Source organism: Borostomias antarcticus (genome assembly GCF_949987555.1).
Source record: "Borostomias antarcticus genome assembly, chromosome: 10".
In the NCBI taxonomy this organism is placed as follows: Eukaryota; Metazoa; Chordata; class Actinopteri; order Stomiiformes; family Stomiidae; genus Borostomias; species Borostomias antarcticus.
Genome location: NC_140243.1, coordinates 10,797,366 through 10,820,303, shown reverse-complemented (window position 1 = coordinate 10,820,303; position 22,938 = coordinate 10,797,366). Strand labels below are relative to the sequence as shown.

The window sequence follows — 22,938 nt, the reverse complement described above, 5'->3', positions numbered from 1 at the left end:
GCTCTGGAGCTGCTGGAGTCTGAGCGGACAGACTCGGAGCCCAGAGGCCCGGAGCTGCTCGGCGCCGATGACCTGCTGGACGGCGCGGCGCAGGAGGTCCAGCAGCAGGAGGAGGAGGAGGAGGAGGAGGTGGAGGAGGAACCAGAGGACCCGCAAGTCCCGGGGTTCGGAGGAGTGGAATTCCAAGAGATTCCGGAACTAGTGCCGCCGTCACCGCCAGACTCCGCCCTCCAGGCCCCCGACCCCGCCCCCTCTTCGCCAGTCAGTCAGGATGCTCAGCCAATCCCAGGGTAAGGCAGCGGGCTACGGGTTACTTAAAAAATGGTCCTGTGTTTCCTGTTGTTCTACCTGACTAACCCCCACCCCCCCCACCCCAAACAGGCCGGAGGCAGAAAACGGTGATGCCACCTCCACCGGCAAACTGAAGGGACCCAGGGCTGTAATCCCCAAGAAACGTAAAGGACCACCCAAGAGTAAGCGCTGTCCCCCACTGTACTGACAGACTGTAGGTACTGACCTTACTGACACACGCAGAGTGAGCATGGGCTACACACAGCCTAACAGGCAGCGTGCTCTGCTCAGGCATGGCGCTTGACTGCCGGCCGCTCCCGGCTCCTCGTTCTATCTCTGACATCTGCGGTCGATAAGATAAACCGGTAGACTGTTTACTCTGGACTCAGTCTTGTGTGCCGTCTCCTTAGATGGTCTGAAATGGTCTCATCCTCTCCTGTTTCTCCTCCCACAGACCCGTACGTTGAAACACAGCCAGCGGTAAGCCCATTCTGAGCATTAGAACGGTTTATTTGCGTGCTTTTGTGTGTGTATGTGTGTGTGTGTGTGTGTGTGTGTGTGTGTGTGTGTGTGTGTGTGTGCATGTGTGTATGAATATTCTGAGCACCCGGGTTATTTGTTTATCTATTCAGAGCTGCAGTTGAAATCTATTGTGCTAGTAGAGCTTATCAGGCCTCATCTCACCTGTTTACAGACGGAGGTGACGCCGAAGAACAGCTGGTTCTCCAAGTAAGGCCTGACCTCTGACCCCCAGACCCACTCTCTGCACAGGCTGTCTGCCTCACAACACAATGAAAGCCTCAAGACTTACAGAAGTCTCTCTCTCTCTCCCTCTCTCTCACACTCTTTTTTTCTTTCCTTCTTTATCTCTTTTTCTCTCTCTCACCCCCCCCCCCCCCCCCCCCCTCTCTCTCTCTCTCTCTCTCTCAGGAATGAGAAGAAGTCCACCCCAGAAGGGCCTGATGAGAAAGAGCTGAAAAAGAAAGAGAAACAGCGTCTAGAGAAGGAGAAGAAGGAACAGAAGGAGCAGAGAGAAAGAGAGAAGAAGGAGCAGAAAGAGCAAGAGAAGAAGAGGAATGAGATGAAGAAAACATTTAAGGTGAACAAGTGATTCTAGGTGAGAGAGAGAGAGAGAGAGAGAGGCTGGGAGAAGGAGAGGAGGGTGGGAGAAGGAGAGAGAGAGAGAGAGAGAGAAGGAGAGGAGGGTGGGGTACACACTATCTCACAGTATCTTGGCATAGAAAATAAAAACCTGTCTGGATTCATTCCTCCAGCCAAGAGAAGATTGGGAAGATGAACAACATGCCACCTCTGTGCAAATACCTTCATCTATCTGAGAGAGAGAGCGAGAGAGAGAGAGAGAGAGAGAGAGAGAGTGAGAGAGAGAGAGAGAGAGAGAGAGAGAGAGAGAGGGAGAGAGAGAGAGAGAGAGAGAGGGAGAGAGAGAGAGAGAGAGAGAGAGAGAGAGAGAGAGAGAGAGAGAATGTAACGCATCTGTACTCACACCGTAGACAGATGCACCCTCTTATGAACACAGATTAAAACACGCACTAACGCATATTACCACTGGCACTGATATCCTCACTGCTGGTGTGAGCTTATTAAATGTAGAGCCCCTGCAGGATTAGAAGATTTACTGTATCGCTTATTCACACTTTGCTATTGCAAATACAATATGTGCTAGCTGCTTTGCCAGTGTATGTGTGTGCATGTATGTGTGTGTGTGTGTGTATGTGTGCGTGCATGTGTGTCATGGGTAGTGTGTGTGTGTGTGTGTGTGTGTGTGTGTGTGTGTGTGTGTGTGTGTGTGCGCGTGCGTGCGTGTTATGGGTAGTGCGTGTGTGTGTGTGCATGTGTGTGTGTGCGTGTGTGTGTGTGTGTGTGTGTAACCACTGTGTCTCTCTGTGTCAGATCACGGGCCAGGAGGAGGCCATGTACGCGGCCACGGTGATGGTGGACTGTAAGGGCCGCAAGAACGACCTGGCGGTGAACAGCGGTGACGTCATCAGCATCATCAGGACCACCAACTGCCCCAAAGGAAAATGGCTGGCTAAAGACAGCAGCAACACCTGTGAGCTCCAACCCTCTAGCCCTGACCCGACCCCCAGCAACAGTGTGTGTGTGTGTGTGTGTGTGTGTGTGTGTGTGTGTGTATGCGTGCACTTGTGTGTGTGTGGAAAACCCTACTGTAACTCGCTAGTTCTTGCGTCCATGCTTGCAGCACATTCTTACGCGTGTGTGTGTGTGTGTGTGTGTGTGTGTGTGTGTGTGTGTGTGTGTGTGTGTGCGTGTGTGTTTGGCAGATGGCTATATCTCAGTGAGCCATGTGGAGCTGGATATTAAGGAGATGTTGGAGCTGGGGAAGAAGGCCTCTCAGGCAGTCAGCCAGAGAAACAGCACCATCGAGTCAGAAGCCCTCAGCATGGAGAGCAGGTACACACACACACACACACACACCCCACACAGACACAGACACACACACACACACACACACACACACGCCCCACACACACACAGACACACACACACACACAGACACACACACACACTCACACACACACACTCACCCCACACAGACCCATGCGCAGACTGGCTTTACACAATCATCAGTCGATCATACTCATCAACAATCGACAGACTATTTTGATCAACAATCAGCATGTTTCTTCCCTCCAGGAATTCAAATCACTATCCTGTATCTACGGGCAGCTGTAAGTATCGATACGTCTCATTTCACATTCATTAGCTAGTGTATACAGAGTGCCCCAAACAGCATCCATCACTGTGCATGACAGTGATTGTGTGTGTGTGCGTGCGTGCGTGCGTGCGTGTGTGTGTGTGTGTTCCCCTCCCCTAGTTTCGGACGACAGTGAGGAGTGGATGTGCGATGACGACGACGTTCTCTCTCCCACGGAGTCTATTGAGAAGTAGGTCACAGCGGCTATGTCTGTGGGGGGGGGGGCGGCCATGTCTGCTCTGCCTAGGGGAGGGGGGGGGGGGGGGGCAGGGGGGCATGTCTGCTCTGCCTAGGGGGGGGGGAGGGCAGGGGGTCCATGTCTGTTCTGCCTAGGGGAGGGGGGGGGGGGGCAGGGGGGCCATGTCTGCTCTGCCTAGGGGAGGGGGGGGGGGGTGCAGGGGGGCCATGTCTGCTCTGCCTAGGGGAGGGGGGGGGTGCAGGGGGGGCATGTCTGGTGGCCTGCCTGGGGAAGGGGGGGTGGGGGGCACAGTCAACTGAAGGGTGCTCGGGGGGGTTAAATCTAATATTATGTCAATATGAAACATCGTCATCATCATTATCATCATCAATCTTCATCGTGGTTGTCCTCTTCCGCTGCAGGGGGCACAGCAGGACCCTGTCCATGCCGGAGATGGGTGAGTGTCACGCGTCACGCGTCACGCCGCGGCCCTGAATGTCCCCAGTCACCTACACATCCAGTACAAACACACACACACACACACACTTTCATCTTGATGGTGTGTAGAGATAACAACACAATAGTGTGTCTGTGTGGGAGACATGAATCATGCCAGTCAGTCGGTTGATCAGTGTCTGACAGCAGGGAGAGGATTGTTGACAGACTTCTTCATCCCTTAAGTGTCTGTGAGATCAACAGTGAAGTGTGTATGTTAGTGTGACTGCATTTGTGTGTGTGTTATAGTTGACGAGTGTGTGTGTTGTGTTGTGTTGTTCTTCTAGGAAGCAGAGAGCCAAGTATACACCACCAGCATGCGATCAGTGAACCCATCACAGACATGAACATTCAGTAAGGCTCACACACACACGCACACGCACACACACACACACGCACACACACACACACACACACACATACACACACACACACACACACACACATGCACACATACACACACACACATACACACTCTCACACACACACACACACAAAGCACTGCTATAATTGATTTTGTTTACGCTGTGTTTTGTCTCTGTGCCTCAGAGCGAGACATGAAGCACTTCAGAAGCTGTCCACGTTCCTGTACCCTCCCCAAGACAGCAGTCAAGCTGTGGTAGAGGAATCCGCTGCCAGGTACACAAACACACACACACACACACACCATTTTTCTCACAATTTCTGCAATAACTCTTGTCTTTCTTTCATCTTCCCTTCATCAACATCATGTCACTTTCTGTGAGCAGCCCTGAAGAGGAGATTTGTAAGTAACAATCATCAGAGAATGATTACAGCACTTCAACATTCCAGTGCATTCAGTATATGACACTGTGACATTGTATTATGTTCCACGTATACAGCAGTACAGTCTTACTAGGGTCCAGTTGATGCAGTCGGTTTAGTTGAGTCAGTGACTGGAATGTGACTCCTGAATGGAGAGATAAAAAAATAAGACAAATGGAACATTGTGACAAAAAATCTTTTCCTTGTTTCCTTTATAGTTCCTGTTTTTGAAGAGGCTGAGCCAGTATGCTCGTAAGTAGAACACACACACACACACACACACACACACACACACACGCACAAAGGCTGGCATGCCTGTCTTTCATCACCTTTGGTAAGACTGGTTTCCTGGCCTCGAATTGTGCATTTTTACGTAAGAACTGCGTGTCATTCAGTGTGTAAGCTTGGTTCTACACGCACCTGTGTGTTTATGCCTTTTTAAGCACGTACATATGTGTGTGTGTGTGTGTGGGGGAGAGAGAGAGAGAGAGAGAGAGAGAGAGAGAGAGAGAACTAAAGACTGATAGCCCTGCAATATTTCCCTGCAGCACCCCAGACGAAGTAGACGTCGACCTTACAGACATGATCATCCTACCACCACCTGACCTCTACGCTGACATCATGATGGCAGAATGACCAATCAGAGGCAGGTGAGGGTGACATCACATTCTTTAGATCACATGAGCCCCATTCCACCCCCACACCCACCGCCACCCCCCCCCCAAACACCCATCGACCCTCAATCCACCTGTAGTGCAGAACCTGGTCAGCAGAGGGCGCTGTCTCCATGCAGGGACGGCTGGTCAGAGGATATGTGGCTGCAGGTTAACGGCCGTGTTCTGACTTGGCGGGGATGTGCTCCGTCTCTGATGTCAGCAGGTTAGCGGCGGCCGCGGCAGCGCTGCGGTAGGACGCCACTCGACCCCGAACACTGTGACCCATCATCTCATACGTCCATGATGATCACCTCGTCTTCCACACTGTGTTCGCTGTCATGGAGGAGAGTGTGTTCCCAACCCCCCCTCTTCTCACACACACACACACACACACACACACACACACACACACACACACCCTGTGGCAGTGAAGTGCCAGCCAGGACCGTCCTCCACACTTCCCACCGGGCTGACTCGAGGTCTGTAGAGAAGACAGAGAAACTGAACTTTGAATTCTAGAGAGACCGACACTCAAAACAACCCCTGACTCATATTGACTACTGTACATCTCTCTAATGCTAAGTTTTTGTCCTGTTAGTCTGTGCCTGTTACCGTTATGAAATGGTTTGTGTTTTCCTTGTTTTAATATGTCCATGTTGGATGATGGAATACAGACTGGTGTGGCTTATTCTAACCACTCACATGAACCATGTATATGAATAGAACAAGGATACAGTGTGTTGGTTGAGGTTATAACTCATCTTAAGTGGTGTTCATGTTTTAAAGGGCTATGGCTTGGCAAGAACCAGTTTGACTGTTGCTGTTAAGATGTATCATTTCCTGTGAAAAAAGTCTGATGAAGTATTAGAGAGGAAGCTGAATGCAGTTGTATTTTGCTGATGTTCATGTAACAGCCTTATGCCTGCATGGCCTTCTGTGTGTGTGACAGGTTGTTATTAAACATCTCATACAGAGTTTAATTTCCTGTGTGTGTGTGTGTGTGTGTGTGTGTGTGTGTGTGTGTGTGTGTGCGTGCGTGTGTGTGAGTGAGAGAGAGGGAGTGAGAAAGAGTGAATAAGCTGGTGGTCCAGACTTGCAGAGAGACTGCACGCACAACTACAATTCCAAAGCATCGATATCCATTGTATATGTGTTTATTTCTTCAGGTTGACAATAAATATTCAGTAAAGTGCAAATCAGAACAGTAACACCATGCAGTGCATAACATGAGAAATCCAAGCCCCAATCAGATACAGAGACATGGAGAGAGAGATAGACACACACACACACACATCAGGGGCAGCGTGACACACAAGGAACCCACAGTAGATCCACAATCACTAAGTTTCCATGTAAAACACAGCTTTAATCACAGGCCCATGCTTTTACTGCCTTGGAATAGGGAGCCGCCAGCATAGGTGATTAACTAGCATGCCGCTGCTAGGCACATCCACTACAGCTGTGACAGAGGACTTGGATTACAACACTGCTGTTTCTACATGGGATTATCTCACCTCACCCCATAATAATCCCCAGATAATGAACAACTTCCAACCAGAGCTAGGTAGCTACAATTAGCTTGGTCTGAAGTAGTAGTGCTCTGTGCAGAGGACTAGGGTGACATCTGAGACACGACTTCTAAAAGCCGCTACAGTGGTTGAGGCTGACTGTTCAGTGGTGTTGCTGAGTGTAATTGCATGAGTGTAGCAGCAGAGGGCAGAGTTTCTCAGTTTCTCTGAACCCCCTCGGTCGAGTTTTGCATACGGTGGGTGGAGCCTGTGTGTTTTCCCAGCACTCCTACTACACACGCAGGACAGGGGGCAGACGAGCGGCTCGGGAAGGGGTTTCATGCGGAGCCACAGAGTTCTCAGAGCACAGAGGCCTCTACAGTTGAAACCAGAAACCTGACGTTGGCCAAACTCTGTCAGGTCCCCACTTCTCCTCCCACCTCCATGTTTCACCAGTAGAAGGCAATGATGAGAGAGAGAGAGACTCAACTTCAACCAGGCTAGTTCTGTCTGTTTTATATTGTTATGAAGGATCCAGTAAAACGTCTGCTTCAAGAGAGACTCAACTTCAGCCAGGCTAGTTCTGTCTGTTTTACATTCAGTTATGAAGGATTCAGTAAAACATCTGCTTCAATACGGGACCATAGCAAGAGAACAGACCAACACCATGGAACAGAACAGACCAACACCATGGAACAGAACAGACCAACACCATGGAACAGAACAGACCAACACCATGGAACAGAACAGACCAACACCATGGAACAGAACAGACCAACACCATGGAACAGAACAGACCAACACCATGGAACACAACAGACCAACACCATGGAACAGAACAGACCAACACCATGGAACAGAACAGACCAACACCATGGAACAGAACAGACCAACACCATGGAACAGAACAGACCAACACCGTGGAACAGAACAGACCAACACCATGGAACAGAACAGACCAACACCATGGAACAGAACAGACCAACACCATGGGATAGAATTCAATGGAACAGAGATGATGACCTCCATCACCACCACCATCCTCCCTCCACCATCCCCCCCCCCCCCTCTCTCTCTCTCTCTGTCTCTCTCTCTCTCTCTGTCTCTCTCTCTCTCTGTCTCTCTCTGCACACTAACGATCTCACTGGCACAACAATTCTAACATGTCTGTCTCCTATCCAATCCCTGCTTCCCAGTCTGTGTGTGGCGGGCTGTGGTGGCTGTGACACTGAACGACAGACTTCAGACGCAGGGTTGGTAGACCCAGCTACACTTCCTCTGCACTCCTCTAAACACACACACTAGCACGCACACACACACGTTTGCATTCGTAAGGCAACTGGAGAATGGGTTTCCGTAGCTAAGCCTGGCCTAGGGCCTGCAACAGATTTATCACACAGCGTGACCGATACACACCTCCTCGTCCTCTCCACCAGCACCTCCTCATTGACGGCCACCAGCACCTCCTCATCCGGTGTGGTGTTTGACTCCCCACCCCTCTCTCTCTCTCTTTACAGTGTCAGTCAACCCTGACCATAAGCCCTCACTAACATACCGTCGGCCAGCTAGGAGCTCTGGAGAGCAACAGAGTTAGTGTGTATCAGTGTGTTTCTGTGGCATTAGCCTCAATGCTACAAGCACCCCCACTCAATGAGAATAACAGAGTACCAGCTATCCACTATCCTGCTGTCTCTCCAAGACCTCCAATTATCAACAGTCTTCTCAATTCAAACTTGAGGGATAAAGAACACTTCTATGTCAATGCAGTGCTTAAATAAAGTAACTCCAGTGCCTAGAAAACACAACTGCTAAAAGATAAATAAGAACCTGCTACCTAAATAATAATAATTCTCTCTTTATAGAAACTCTGTTTTTGGTATGCCATTTCAATCAAAGCTGTTCAACTACTCAAAGTGATAGGAATATAAATATATCATACATGGATAACAAAATCTGTTACAAAAACCATATAAAACCAGAAATAAAACCGTTCATGTGTTCTTAATATGAGTTGCGCTAAAAGAGACATATCCAGTAGCAGCTTCCCCTTCCAGATCCTAAAGTGAGCCTACATTACGGTGCATCCCGGCCAGAAACTGGCCCCAGATCAGTGCCTAGGGCTAACTGCAGGACAAACCGCTCCCACAATGTGTTGCTATGGTGGATGATGACATCTCAGCGGCTGATTGGAGATTGGAGAGCATATGGGGAGGAGCTACAGTGAACTTGACCTATAAGGTGAACCCCCTCGTGGGGGGCGGGGCCAGCATAGAGCCGACCTCCTCAGCGCGCCAGGGTGGTGATCAGACTGGCGCACATCTCGAAGAAGTCCATGGTGTGAGAGCCCTGGCGTGGCGCCAGCAGGGGGGCGCTGCCGGACAGCGACCTGGGGAGGGAAGAGCTGAGCTGGGGCAGGTCGGCGGCGGGGCAGGAGGAGTCCATGCTCAGCCGGGGCCTGTGGAGGCCCGCCGTGGAGCCGGAGCGCTGGGGCGTGGACGAGCCCGACTTGAACGCCGCCGCCTCCATGATGTCATCTGGAGAGAGACGGGGGATAAGGGGGGGGGGGGCATGGGGGGGCGGGGTCAGTATCTCGGAGTGGGGTCGTTCATCAGGTCAAGCGGGCTACATTGCTCCTAGGTGATCAAGAGCAGTGTTTTCCTAACTTTTCTTTCTTCTGGGGACCCACTTTTTAAAAATGACAAACCATCGGGACATGATAGGCGATAGTGAGAAGAGCGAATGTGTGCCTATATGAACGTTCCTGACCATTTTTACTGTCATTTCCCCTCCACCTTATATTATCTTGAATGTATAAACCAGCCATTTCGAAGAGATATAGGCCGACGTTTGATAAATCACTTGTTTTATGCCTTTGTGTTATTGAAAAAATATACAGTTTTACACATGTAGGCCTACACATGTTAAATACTTTATAAATGAGACCAAATGAATGCATTCAGGCAGAGTTAACATGCTTTCTCATTGTTTTTATTTCCTCTCATCAATAAAACAGAATGTACCGTACGCTACGCTAGCCTTTCATGCTTCAACGTTAAGTGTACAATTATAATAACAACAAAAGGAACATTCAGTACTATCAAAAACATGCTTCTTGCTGAAAGTTTTCCCTGCCATCTGCCAATGGAGGAGGAAGCGCCGCAAAGCGATCAATCCTCTCATGAGCCGGAGGCTGGCTGTTCACAGTGGATTTCTCCGCTGCGGTCAGCAAACGATTCTGCTCTGCACTTTATTCACACACATTTACCCGCGGCTAGGAGAGAAAATAGACCAGAGACCGGAACTATCACTGCAGTGCGCGAGCCGGCCGCAGAAAAAAACAACAAGCTCCCTCACGCGACTATGAGAGACAATCTGTGCATTTATTTGGTGACCCAAATAAAACCTCCTGTGACCGACACGTCGTGGGTCATGACCAGGTCTTTGGGAAACACTGAAGAGGACTTTGTGTCTGCCAGCACAAACTCATATGGTGTCCATTAGAAAGATAGTCTATACTGTAGTGTGTATATCCATTATAAATATAGTCTATACTGTAGTGTGTATATGTGATGCATTAGAAAGATAGTCTATACCAGGGGTCAGCAACCTTTAAAGGAGTAGTAAAGGGAAAATGCATGTTTAGCCCTGTTTTAAGGTTACTTATGATCATATACAATGGTTCAGATCAAAACGTTGACAAAACTAGTACTTTTGAGAAAGTCTGATAATTGCTCTACCACCGTTTTGGTCATACAATGGATATGGGTGGGCACCTTGAAAAATCTTTCAAAAACATGTTAAACTCTCGATTTCAAAGACAAGAAGCTCACCGAGGGGGTAATTGGTGTCCGTCAGTGTTCTGACATCAAATTCGCCGCAAAGTATGAATCCTGTAGGGTTTTATTGATCATTTTATGAAATCCATTAACTTGTATTGACGCGACCGTTGTAGATGTGTAGATCAATCCACAGAGTGGATTCAGGAAGCGGAACTACTTACGGTAGCTATTGTTATTGTTTATGTTGCTAGGCTACCTAGTTTGCGGAAGTTTACACACATATGTGCTGCGACTAAATAGTTCTATGCTAAATATTTTAAAAAAGCCTTTCCAGATTAACTAGAATCTTACTTTATGGTGAATTATACAGTATGTCAGAACGCCAACTAACACCTCGGTGAGTTTCTTGTCTTTGAAATTGAGAGTTTAACATGTTTTTTGAATGATTTTTCACGGTGCCCACCCACATCCATTGTATGACCAAAATGGTGGTAGAGCAATTATCAGACTTTCTCAAAAGTGCTAGTTTCTTAACATTTTGATCTGAATCATTGTATATGATCATAAGTAACCTTAAAACAGCGCTAAACATGCATTTTCCCTTTACTACTCCTTTAATATCTAAAGAGACATTTTGGGGCAAAAATAAATAAAAACTCTGGAGCCACAACATATTTTAGTCTTATAATGAAGGCAGTGTTTACCCTTGATTTTTTTTTCAGGCCTGGTACCCACCCAAGGGGACACATTAGAGGTAGAGGTCTTCCCCTAGGACATTTTGAGCATCAAACACTGCATTTCCTGCACTCTGGGGAATATCTATGCACCAATTTCTGCTGGACAATGATAAAAATGAAAAATCACCTCTCATTTCCATATATATATTATATATATATATATATATATATATATATATATGTATTTTAGTCAAAGCCAGGGAGCCACTGAGAAGGTCTAAAGAGACGCATGGGGCTCTGGTGCTGCAAGTTGCAGACCCCTGGTCTATACTGTAGTGTGTATATGTGATGCATTAAAAACATATGTCTATACTGTAGTGTGTATACTGTATGTGATGCATTAAAAACATATGTCTATACTGTAGTGTGTATACTGTATGTGATGCATTAAAAACATATGTCTATACTGTAGTGTGTATACTGTATGTGATGCATTAAAAACATATGTCTATACTAGTGTGTATACTGTATGTGTGAAGTTGCAGGTGTCTTACCGTCGATGCTCTTGAAGTCCAGCAGGTACGACCTGTTGTCCACCTGGTAGAGCTGCAGGCTCATCTTCACCAGGTTCCCCGTGACGGGGTTCTTCCTCCGCACGCGCAGGTGGTACGGGTTCACCACCTACAGAACACAGAACACGCAGAACCCACGGACATACTCAGCGTCACATCAACACACCTGTGGAACACGGAGCCCTTAGCGGCATGCCGTCAGTTCTGGGAGTTAGCAGCTGTGTGGATGGTTCCTTGGTGTGTGTGTGTGTGTACCTTCCAGTCGTAGCTGAGCTGCCTCATAGCCCTGTACACTTCGGCCATGATGTCGTAGGGTCTGCTCTGGCTCCGGATGCCCAGGTGCCACTTGGCCTTCTTCACGGCCAGGGGCTTGGGCCTGGTGGTGTTCAGGGCGTCCAGCGGGCAGCGGGACTTGGGGCTGTCGGCCAGCAGCGGGGGCATCCTCTCCGGGTGGGGCTTGACCCCGGGGGGCAGGGCCATGCCCTCCTCCATGAAGGAGCCCTGCGGGGGGCTGGAGGCCAGGTAGAACTCGCTGGCCTGGGTCATGATGCGCCGGTTGTCTATGATCAGGTGGTAGGCCACTGCTAGCTGGTCCTGGAGGGAGGGAGGGAGGGAGGGAGGGAGGGAGGGAGGAGTGAGGGAAGGAGGGAGAGAAGGCAAGGGGGGGGGCAGAGGGAGAGGGGGGAAAGAGAGGGAGGGAGGGAGAGAGAGAGAGGAAGGGGGGGGCGGAGGGAGAGGTGGGAGAGAGAGGGAGGGAGGGAGGGAGAGAGGAAGGGGGGGCGGAGGGAGAGGGGGGAAAGAGAGGGAGGGAGGGAGAGAGAGAGAGGAAGGGGGGGGCGGAGGGAGAGGTGGGAGAGAGAGGGAGGGAGGGAGAGAGAGAGGAAGGGGGGGCGGAGGGAGAGGGGGGAAAGAGAGGGAGGGAGAGAGAGAGAGGAAGGGGGCGGCGGAGGGAGAGGTGGGAGAGAGAGGGAGGGAGGGAGAGAGAGAGAGAGAGGAAGGGGGGGCAGAGGGAGAGAGAGAGAGGGAGGGAGAGAGAGAGGAAGGGGGGGCGGAGGGAGAGGGGGGAGAGAGGGAGGGAGGGAGAGAAGGAGAAGGCGTGAGGGAGGGAGAGACAGAGCAAGGGGAGGAGTGGGAGGGAGGGAGAGAGACAGAGAGCAGGCGGAGGAGAAGTTAGGCAAAAACCACTCACTACTGCCCTTGGGTGTGGGTATGCGTTCCCATGAGGAGCGCGCGATGTCTAAGACGTGCTGGGCGGCGTCCTCCGTACCTGGGGGTCTCCGCTGTACAGGCTGGACATGACCTCGGACTCGGTGCTCTCAAACTTCTCGCACACCTCCCTGACCGCCTCTTCGTCCAGGACCGTGGCGTCGTACGACGGGTCCTCGGGGAACAGGTAACCTGGCAGGTCCTGCTTGAACCACTCGTGCTCTCTGGCGCGCACACACGCACACACACGACACACACACACACACACACACACACGACACACACACACACACGCACGACACACACACACACACACGTAGCCATGTAACCCATCCAGTGGATCTGGTGTGAATGACAGGACTTTAAAGGGCAGCGTCAGCCTGGGCAGGGGTACCTGATGTCTTTGATGGTGGCTCTCTTCAGAGGGTCGACCTGCATCATCAGCATCAGCAGCGAGGCCACGGAACGCGTCAGGTATTCTGGGATGTAGAACACGCCGCCCCGGATCTTCTTGAACAGCGTGGGCACGTGCTCGTCATCGAACGGCAGCGTCCCGCAGAGCAAGGCGTAGAGGATCACGCCACAGCTCCAGATATCCACCTCCGGACCCGCGTACAGCCTGGAGTGCAGCACAGAGGGGGCGGGGCTTAAACGTAGAAACGCACACACTCACACACACGCGTGCATGTACGTACGTGCACAGGAGACACAGACAAGAGACATACACTCGCACGCACATACACACACACACACAGACATACACACACACATACATACACATCCTACGCAGTATATAAACACACACACACACACCTTCCTGAGATGACCTCGGGAGCAGCGTAGTTGGGCGATCCACAGCTCGTCCTCAGGAACTCCCCATCTGACATCATGTTTGACAACCCTGGTTGGACAATCACATGCAAGGAAATGTAAAGCTCTGAGTCTTTAGTCCACTTCCGCCTTCAGACAGGACTAGCTCTGATACCTGTTGGAGCGCATACACTCTGGACACCAACTAAATACTGTAGATCTGCTATCACTCCAGCTATCACTCCATCTTAGCCATGCAATCAACTTATCTGCTAGTCTTAATACCCGTTGGAGCAATCAGTAATTGGCCATTTAGTCCATTATATGCCCGTCTCCCCCCAGAACATAGCGGACATGTTGTGTTTGGCAAGTCCCGTCTGAATGATGAATGCTTGGTTTGGCTACTGTTTGCAAGCTATCTACTGTAGCTACTACTATTGGATGGACAATAGAACGTAAACGTTCGGCAAAACTGAGCAATGGAAAAATAATTCTAGGCTGGTGTGAGGTAATAGTTCAGTGTTTGTATCAGGGCAGACGCACTAATTTTGGGAAAAGCTGCAGCTCCTTGCAGCTGATGAGCAGGCAAGATAATCCTATGAAGGCAGCTGGAACACTGTGGGCGGGGTTGTATTCAGGGCAGTATTTCTATTGGCTGGCGGCTCGGATCAGTATTTTATGTTGAAATTAGCCAAAATGTAAATTAATTTAAAATCTGGCCCTGTCACTGTCTGTCTGGGACCCCTGCCACAGATACCAATTACATTACATTAGTCATTTAGCAGACGCTTTTATCCAAAGCGACTTACAATAATTGCAGTTAACGTAGGAAAAGCCAACGTACTACTACTTGCCAGAACTCAAAAGTGCATCTCCTTTCTAAAACAAGTGACTAAGAGCATAATCTAGTGCTGAAGGCAAAGTGCAATAATACAATAAGTACTTAAGAGGGTGGATCGTTGTAGTACTCTGGCATAGTATCATAGACCTGGACTAATATACGACAAATATGAACGCTGTCAGGCCGACGGTGTCCCAGGAAAGTCTGGACAGAGGGAGGGACAGCGGTCAGGCCGGCCGAGGGGAGCTCTGTTATAGCATCATAGATACAGACAGTGAGGGTCCAGCTTGTCTTCTCAGTGGTGACCTGGGCTGGTATTCACAAAACATTTTAAGGCTAAAAGTTGGTCCTAACCTGCTAATTTAGGAGCAACTCCTAAATTGAATACAAGTACCTGGGTGTGTGGCTCGATGAGAACCTCCAAGCTGCACCAGACAATTGGTTTCTTGTACAGAAGCAGGTCCAGCTTCCCCTTAAGCTGTAGGAAAAGGGTTCTGGAGGCAGTGTTCCTATCAGTCTTAGATTAGGGTGATGTTGTGTATAGGAATGCGGCAGCCTCAACCTTAAAGCCTCTGGATTCAGCCATTCTGCTATTAGATTTATTACAGGAGCTAAATATGACACTCATCACTGTGCACTTTATGACATGGTAGGATGGCCTTCTCTCACAGAGAGATCAAACTATCACTGGTATTTATTTATTTTTAAAACCCTCACTGGAAAACACCCTTTTTACCTCTCACAGATTTTATCATGGAACTATGGGACCTATTCCACACGATCAAGTGAACTGCTTTTACTCAAGGTTCCCCGGACTTACACTGACATTGGAAAATCTGCCTTTTCTTTTAATGCCCCTCACTCCTGGAATGCCCTCCAACGCTTATTAAAACTGGACTCAATGCCATCATTTTTAAAGTTCAAGTCCATGATTATGCACCATTGTACATATGTCTGTAATTGTTTTAGTATATCTTTTTTTTTTTTTTTACTATTTTTATATTGAGTTTATCCTTTTAGTTACTGTTTTTATATACCTGCCTGTGTGTCTGTCCTTTTGTTGTTGTTGCTGTTGTTGTTTATGTTTTGTTCGCTCGCATAAATAAAGGTTTGAAATGAAAATACGTATAGTCCGTTGAAAAGCTGCTATCCTAATTTTGGGAGATGCACATGTAAGAGGCAGACAATCAGCTAAGCATAATTGACTAGTGAGTATATTATTCTTGATTTCATTTTTAAATCAGAGACACCTAGACTATATTTTTATTTTGGAATCTATACTGTATTTCCATGTTGAAATCCCAGACAGGGGCTCATTTCCTATCAGCCAATCACTGTCGGCATTCTGAGCAACAACGTCAACCCCCTTACTCTTAGCTTAAGAATTCTCCAAATTCTTTAGTTGGTCTTAGCAGCTTTGTGAATAGATTTTAAGAGGGAACTTTTAGTGCGTTTCAGGAGCTCCTAGTTACAAGATAAAATGTTTTGTGAATACCAGCTCTGACGGTTAGGGCTAGGACGTCATCCTGTCACACTAAGTCTATAAGCTGAAGACACACACCCACTAATTGGATGAGCTTCTCTCTGACTACAGCCAAAGGGATGACTTCCAGTCACTCCTTATGACCTCCACATATCTCATAGAACAAAGAACTCTACCTCTCTCTCTCTGGCTATCTTACTTGCTCTCTGGAAACACTCTCTTTCTCTCTCTCTCTTTTTTCTCTTTCTCTTTTCTTCTTCCTCTGATATAACACTAGGCGTCCAAGGCTTCATGCCAGAGATGACATCAGACCTGCCTGTTGCTAAGACGACCCCCTCCCCCTCCCTCTGTGCAATATTCAGGGCTTTATTTCCAAGCCAGCGGGTTCAGATTGTAGCCTTCGTATCGATTGTTGCTCGTCTGCACTGACACAGCCACTGGCCAATGGCGTTCTATTCCCACCACAACTTCCTCCTTCCCCCAGTCTTCGTCCCTCGCCCCCCCCTCCCCCTCTCTCTCTCTCTCCTCCAGAGACCCTCCCAGCGTACCGAAGTCTGCGATCTTGGCGTTCTTGCTGGCGTCCAGGAGTACATTCTCAGGTTTGAGGTCTCTGTGCACCACCATGTGTCTGTGGCAGTAGTCCACCGCCGAGATGATCTGCTGGAACAGACGACGCGCCTCTGTGTCCTCCACCTGTAGGGAATAGACTGTTATTACACACACACACACACGCACACACACACGCACACACGCACGCACGCACGCACGCACGCACACACACACTCACTCACTCACTCACACAGGTATATATATATACCTAATATACCCAATGATACAACATCAAAATTTCCAGAGACCAACACTTTTGAGTGATTATTATGCAAGCGCTTAATCCCCAGAGAACTGGAGTAATAAAATACAAAGAACATCTAGAACAGCATCCCTTTATACTGGAAACAACTCTTATCACACATATTCCCGGGTGTGTACTGCCATTGTTGCCTCATTATTCGGGCTTATCTGTGCACCTGCGTTACTCTGCATTAACATTTTTTACATGAGCAAAGTTTATGAAGGCTCAGAAGTTAGTATAATTGGTAGACTTAGAGACATTAAATTAAATAGATTAGGATGATACTAATAGACCGCTAGAGTAATAGTGACCATGGAGAGTAAATGTCCAGTTTGGGAACGTTGTCTAGCTGAGTACTAGGACTAGAATGAGGAACTGAGTAGTACTGATAACATACTGGAAGGAAAAGCGATGAGAAGCGATTCCAATGAACCTGTACTTGTTACACGTGGCAAATAAACTTTCTATTCTATTCTTCTATTTTAAATTTAGCATAAGTCTAGACCACTCGCAAGACCATCCATTAATCAGTCAATCTGTCATCACCCCCACAACAAAGTCGACCACCTGGCAGAATAGGAATTAGTTAGGTTTAGTTATAGGACATTTAGCATAGGAATTTAGATAGGATTTAGATTAGGATTTAGTTATATGATTGTTTGTTTGTTTGTTTGTTGTGTTTTTTATTTTGGTTAATTAAAGTTGATTATTATTGTTTCCCAGTCCCTTTAGTTATTAATGCCCACGCTAATTGTGAAGGCTATAGAAGGGCAGCCGGGTTGCCATCCCCTTAGATTTAGTTTAGTTTAGTTATCTTGAATATATAGTATATAGAGATATGATTTATTTTTTTATTTAGCCTTTATTGAATATAATTACTATATGAATATATAGTATAGAGATATGAATATATAGTATAGAGATATAATATAGAATTCTACGGCCCCCTGGTTTGTAGCTCCGGCTACAATCTGCAACTCTTATTTGAGCAGTTTCTTAGGCACACAGGCCTCTATCAATCCTATACAGCAAAAACATATTACAGATACAGAAGATGGCCGCCCCAATCTTCTTCATGAGTCTTTCAGTGAGGTCACTTACTCGTCCGTGTTTACAGATGTAGTCGAACAGCTCTCCCCCAGACACATATTCCATCACCATGAAGAAATCTGTAGGTGTACTGATCACCTGGTACCTAAGACACACACACACACACACACACACACCACAATCGTCATTTCAGGGGTGGACAAAGCCAATTTGTACACTGACTCCTTAAACACACACATGCATGCACGCGCGCACACACACACGCACAACCAAAAAGCCTTTCTCATCAAAGGAGATAGATGCTCAAAACACTTGCGAGAACGGCAGGCCATTCACTCTCTCATTACCCCTCTCCCCCTGACCCAGACCAGGTCCACTCGGGGTCAGAGGTCAGAGACCGTCTGCTCTGCTTCTGCTGAGAGCCACGGTAAAGATGGTGGCTGCCCGCTGATATGTGAGGTCTGACATGTGAGTGTGAGTATACTGTATGAGTGAGTTGCGTATGTGTGTGTCTGTGTGTGTGTGTGTGTGTGTGTGTATAAGATGTTTATACTAGCCATGGTTTCAAATCTCTCTCTCTCTCTCTCAGCGCTGCTCTGATAGTGGACACTCAAACACATTTCTGCCATAGCTCACACTGTCAGAGTGGCCCTATAACCCTGGCCTAAAAATAACTCCCAGAGAGGGTGAGGGAGAGGCAGGGAGAGCAGGGAGAGAGTAGAGAGGGTGAGAGAGAGAGGGGGAAGGAGGGAGAGAGTGGAGAGGGTGAGAGAGAGAGGGGGAAGGAGGGAGGCACCTGGGAATAAGAGGGGATTTAGCCAAATACAAATTACGTGACTGTTGATCTCCTTAACTGCAGATTTCTGTTAAACAAGCAAAGGCTAGCAGAAGCTACAGATAACAGAAGCTATGGCTAATAAGAGCAGGTGGGGAAAATTAATTCATGTACGAATCGTGATTCTATTCTCTACGATTATCGATCGATTCCCAAATCTTTTTTTCCTCCTTTCATACATGTATGTATTTTTGGACATTGTGTTGTCAAAATGTAGTATGTTTGCCATTGATCCAGCAGAGGTGTAATAATTGTGTGCGTCTGGTGTATTTAATGAGTTGCTATAGTCAAATGGTGGAAAAGTCATTGAAAATGATCATCTATCACATCGATGATCATCAATAACCAAAAATAGTTTTGAAATCAAATCATGGCGCCAAGAATCTAAATCGAATCGAATTGTGAGATCACTACCAATTCCCACCCTTCCAGCTAGCTGGAATCCCTGTGTGTGTCTCTGTAATCTGCCCTCTGGGAGCCCGACATGCTCAGTTTAGCCAAGCAGGCAGCAGTAAATAAACCACACTGACAGAGCATGTTCACCACGGTACAAACATCACACACAGCAGCATTTATAAACTAAGTGTTTCATTCCAAACGGCTATATCCATCATTTGAAAAAAAAGACTGCTGGGGAAAAAAGAACAAAAAACTGTTTATGGAATATTTTGAATTGCATGGGACAATGTATACCATTTGCTAAGATAATTATGAACAGATGAATGGATTAGGAGATTAACGGATCTAGCGTTTCCCACACTGTGTGTGTATGTGTGTGGATTGGTTTCTTATCTGCTCACAGTTTGATGATGTGTGGATGTCTGAACAGTTTGAGGTTCTGGATCTCTCTCTTGATCTTGCCCACCACATCTAGACTCCGGATCTTTTGCCTGTTGAGGATCTTCACGGCTACCTTATGGCCCGTCAACTGGTGCTCCCCAACTGCAAACAGGACAGGACAGGAATGAGCCACCTGCTTCACACACACACACACACATGCACACTATGCATGCACACACACAAAGGGAATATAAACACAAATTAGCCATAATGACACCTGGTAGTCTACTTTCTTGGGCCTACTGGAATTCAACACTGTTAGAGGGGTGTGTGTGTGTGTGTGTGTGTGTGTGTGTGTGTGTGTGTGTGTGTGTGTGTGTGTCTGTGTGTGTGTGTGTGTGTGTGTGTGTGTGTGTGTGGTGCATTAACATATTGTACTAGAAGTACAGTGTTCCTTATAATATCCTCAGGAGTTTATTCATGGTATATAGATCATATGTGGCAGGAAAAATAAAAGAAGGGGGATACGCCTGTCAATGTTAAAATCCTGCAGTCTTGAGAATCAAGAGTAGAGTTATTGTCGTTGCTGCTACTAAGTTATACTGTTTAGTCTTCCTTGTATTGGCTGATCCAAGGTCAGTTCAGCTCCTGCTGAGTGCAAGGCAGAGGGGAGGAGGGGGATAACCCAAGGCTACTCAGTTGAGTGTCCGGCCTTTTATGCAAAAATGCCCCTTCTCAACTAGGTAAAGAATAACATTGGCTACTGGTAAGAATATGCTTGCAGGGACCAGCCTATCACGCAACACAATGTGCATGGATGGAGCTTCTGAGGCAGATCTGCTACCTGCTTCTGCGACCATGCAACAACATTGTTTTTATTGTCCAATGGCCACACCGTGGAGGTGGGCCTATAGGCCCTATACATCACGTGCTGCGCAGCAGTGCCGAGTAGTCTAGCTTCCGACTGTCAAATTCCACAAGGTCATGCAGACAGACCGAGAAGGTTTCAAAGGAGAGAATTTAACGGTCGCATTCAAGGATTACATTAGAATGATACCCAAAGCCGAGGCTAATCATCATAGGCTTTTTGTATCCTAATTCCGTTGTATCAGATTACATAATTATCCTAGAGAGAGATTTTTGTTTGTCAGCATGCCCCTAATGTTAGGCTACAGACACTACAGTTTGACAGTTAAAAGATCTCCACGATAGGCAAAGTCAACGTTAGACAGAAGGTCACACGACAAAATGGTTCTGACTCTCAGGTAATAATGAAACCAAAAGTGCTATAGGACAGAGGCTTGCAGAAAGAATTTGTCTTTCAGCTAGCTAAACAAATTCTCGAATGTATTTACGTGTCAACGCCAGTGTAGTATAATGGATCTGCATCACCCAATACGCATCATGCGTAGCCTATGTTAACCCACCGGTAAGTTCGACAGTACCAGAAAGGTATGGCTAAAGCAATTTCCTCACGATTTTGAAACGTTCAGAGCCCACACTACATGAGAAGAGAATGCGACTTAACTCTTCACTTTTCCAAAGGTTCCGACTCCGAGCGTGTCGCCGAGGATATAATGTCCTATCTTCACCCTGCCTTCGTGCTTCTGTTGCCGCTCTGCCATCTTCACCGCTACGACACGCTCGGCTCGAGCTCCGCTGTGTTGCCTGCCTGTGGCACGGGGAGGCGGGGCCCGAGCCCTCAGCCACAGATCACGAACAACTCCTGATTTCGGGAGGTTTGTGAGACATAAACGTTCCTTCGACAACGACGTCATTTGATAGGGTATTTAAACATACAAATACATTACATTGTGCAGCCAGCAGCATACATTTAGGCTAGTAAGAGTCTATGTAGGCTATGCAGTGATAAACGTTCCAATAACCTTTTAGACCGGCCTGTGTAACGACCTACTCAGCCTTGACCGTAGAAGCCTACACGATGAGGCTTGTCTGTCTTATTTTCTCATGAGCCAAATATATTGCCTGCTCTACAAGAGACATCAACCCATTTGATCCCCAGGATCAGACCCTACTGCAGATATAGCCTGTTTGGGTGGCCTGGGGCCCAAGTAAGAAGACAGGAGGACCCTGGTAATCAGTCTCAAGCAGTCCTCCTCACAAGAGTGTGTGGTTCCATCTCTGCCCTGGCTGGACCTTGCACTGCAAACTGAATGTGTCCTAATGGAATCAACAAACAGAATAAGGCTACATAATCACTTTTAGCTAGGCCCAGTTTAGTTTTTAAATATTTATACAGAGACAACACACTTGCTAGGGGGGAAAAAATGCCTCTCTGACTAGGCAGAGTAGAGCGTCACAAGGGAGGAACACACCTACACCTGTTTCACTCACCACGTCTGAGCATCTTAGTCCTCCGACAGTTTGAACTTTGTCAAGACAAATCGGAACAAGCCCTCCGACTGAACACATCAAAGTGTCCTAAGACACTGAACCCCAAATTGCTCCCAATGAGCAGGCCTTGCATGGCAGCTGGCCGCCATTGGTGTGTGAATGTGAGTGTGACTGGGTGAATGAGAGGCCATTGGGAAGCACTTTGAATAAAAGCGCTGGGCTATATGTCAATTTGCCATTTTCCTATTAGCTAGAGACACTCAGCCTGAAGGTGTTCTGTTGAGTTGTTGTACATCGGTGTGGAGCTCCGAGCCATCGAAGATCCCTACAACCAATGCTGCCGCAGGAAGGCCATCACAAAAGACACCGACCACCCCAGCTACCACCTGTTTGCACCATCTCGTCGGAGAGACGGAAGATGGCTGAGCATCAGGACCACAAAGGAGAGGTTCCACAACAGCTTCTTTCCTGACAAGGGTCCACAAGCTCAACAGCTGTAGCAGACTGACCCTGAAGACCCCTGGTCAGATCCCCCCCCTCCCCAACGACCCATTATCTCCCACCACCACCCCTCTGACCCCCCCCCCCCCCCCCCTCCACGACCAGTCCCCTAACCTTGTTGACCCTCCCCCAATCCCCCGCTGACCCTGAGTTTTCCTCTGAGGACCAATCTGTCTTTACACTTACACGCACATCTTGATTGTAAGCAGTTGTATAACTTAGTTTGCACACAACGTAGTTACATGAATATTCTCTACGGTGTACAGGTCTCTGACAGACTGATAACTTTGGGCAGTTGCATACATATTAGGCTAGCCTGCCCTGGATGTTGTGTACCCTCACTACCACTAGATGGCAGGCAGAGATCAATGTAATTTGCTGGCCAATTCTGCACTGCTCTGTCCCGTTTTTATAATGTGGCGTAGCCTATAATTAATAGTGTCAACAGAGCGAGAGTACAAATACATTCTACTTATTAAAGCCCGAAGACAATAGCCTTTTACCATAAGCATATAGCCTACATAATGCAGCCTAGGTGTGGGACA

General features: G+C 47.8%; 1 protein-coding gene across 1 annotated transcript; it reads right to left on the bottom strand.

The window, feature by feature from the left end:
- Positions 1 to 8,934: 8,934 nt before the first annotated feature.
- Positions 8,935 to 21,162, bottom strand: prkaa2 (protein kinase, AMP-activated, alpha 2 catalytic subunit; the record flags this gene model as incomplete). Its single annotated transcript, XM_084443967.1, has 10 exons — positions 8,935 to 9,185; positions 11,662 to 11,788; positions 11,935 to 12,273; positions 12,947 to 13,109; positions 13,280 to 13,504; positions 13,699 to 13,786; positions 16,568 to 16,712; positions 17,974 to 18,067; positions 19,558 to 19,699; positions 21,066 to 21,162. The coding sequence occupies 10 exons, from the start codon at positions 21,160 to 21,162 to the stop codon at positions 8,935 to 8,937; spliced, it is 1,671 nt and encodes a 556-aa protein (XP_084300093.1).
- Between the last annotated feature and the right edge of the window lie 1,776 nt (positions 21,163 to 22,938).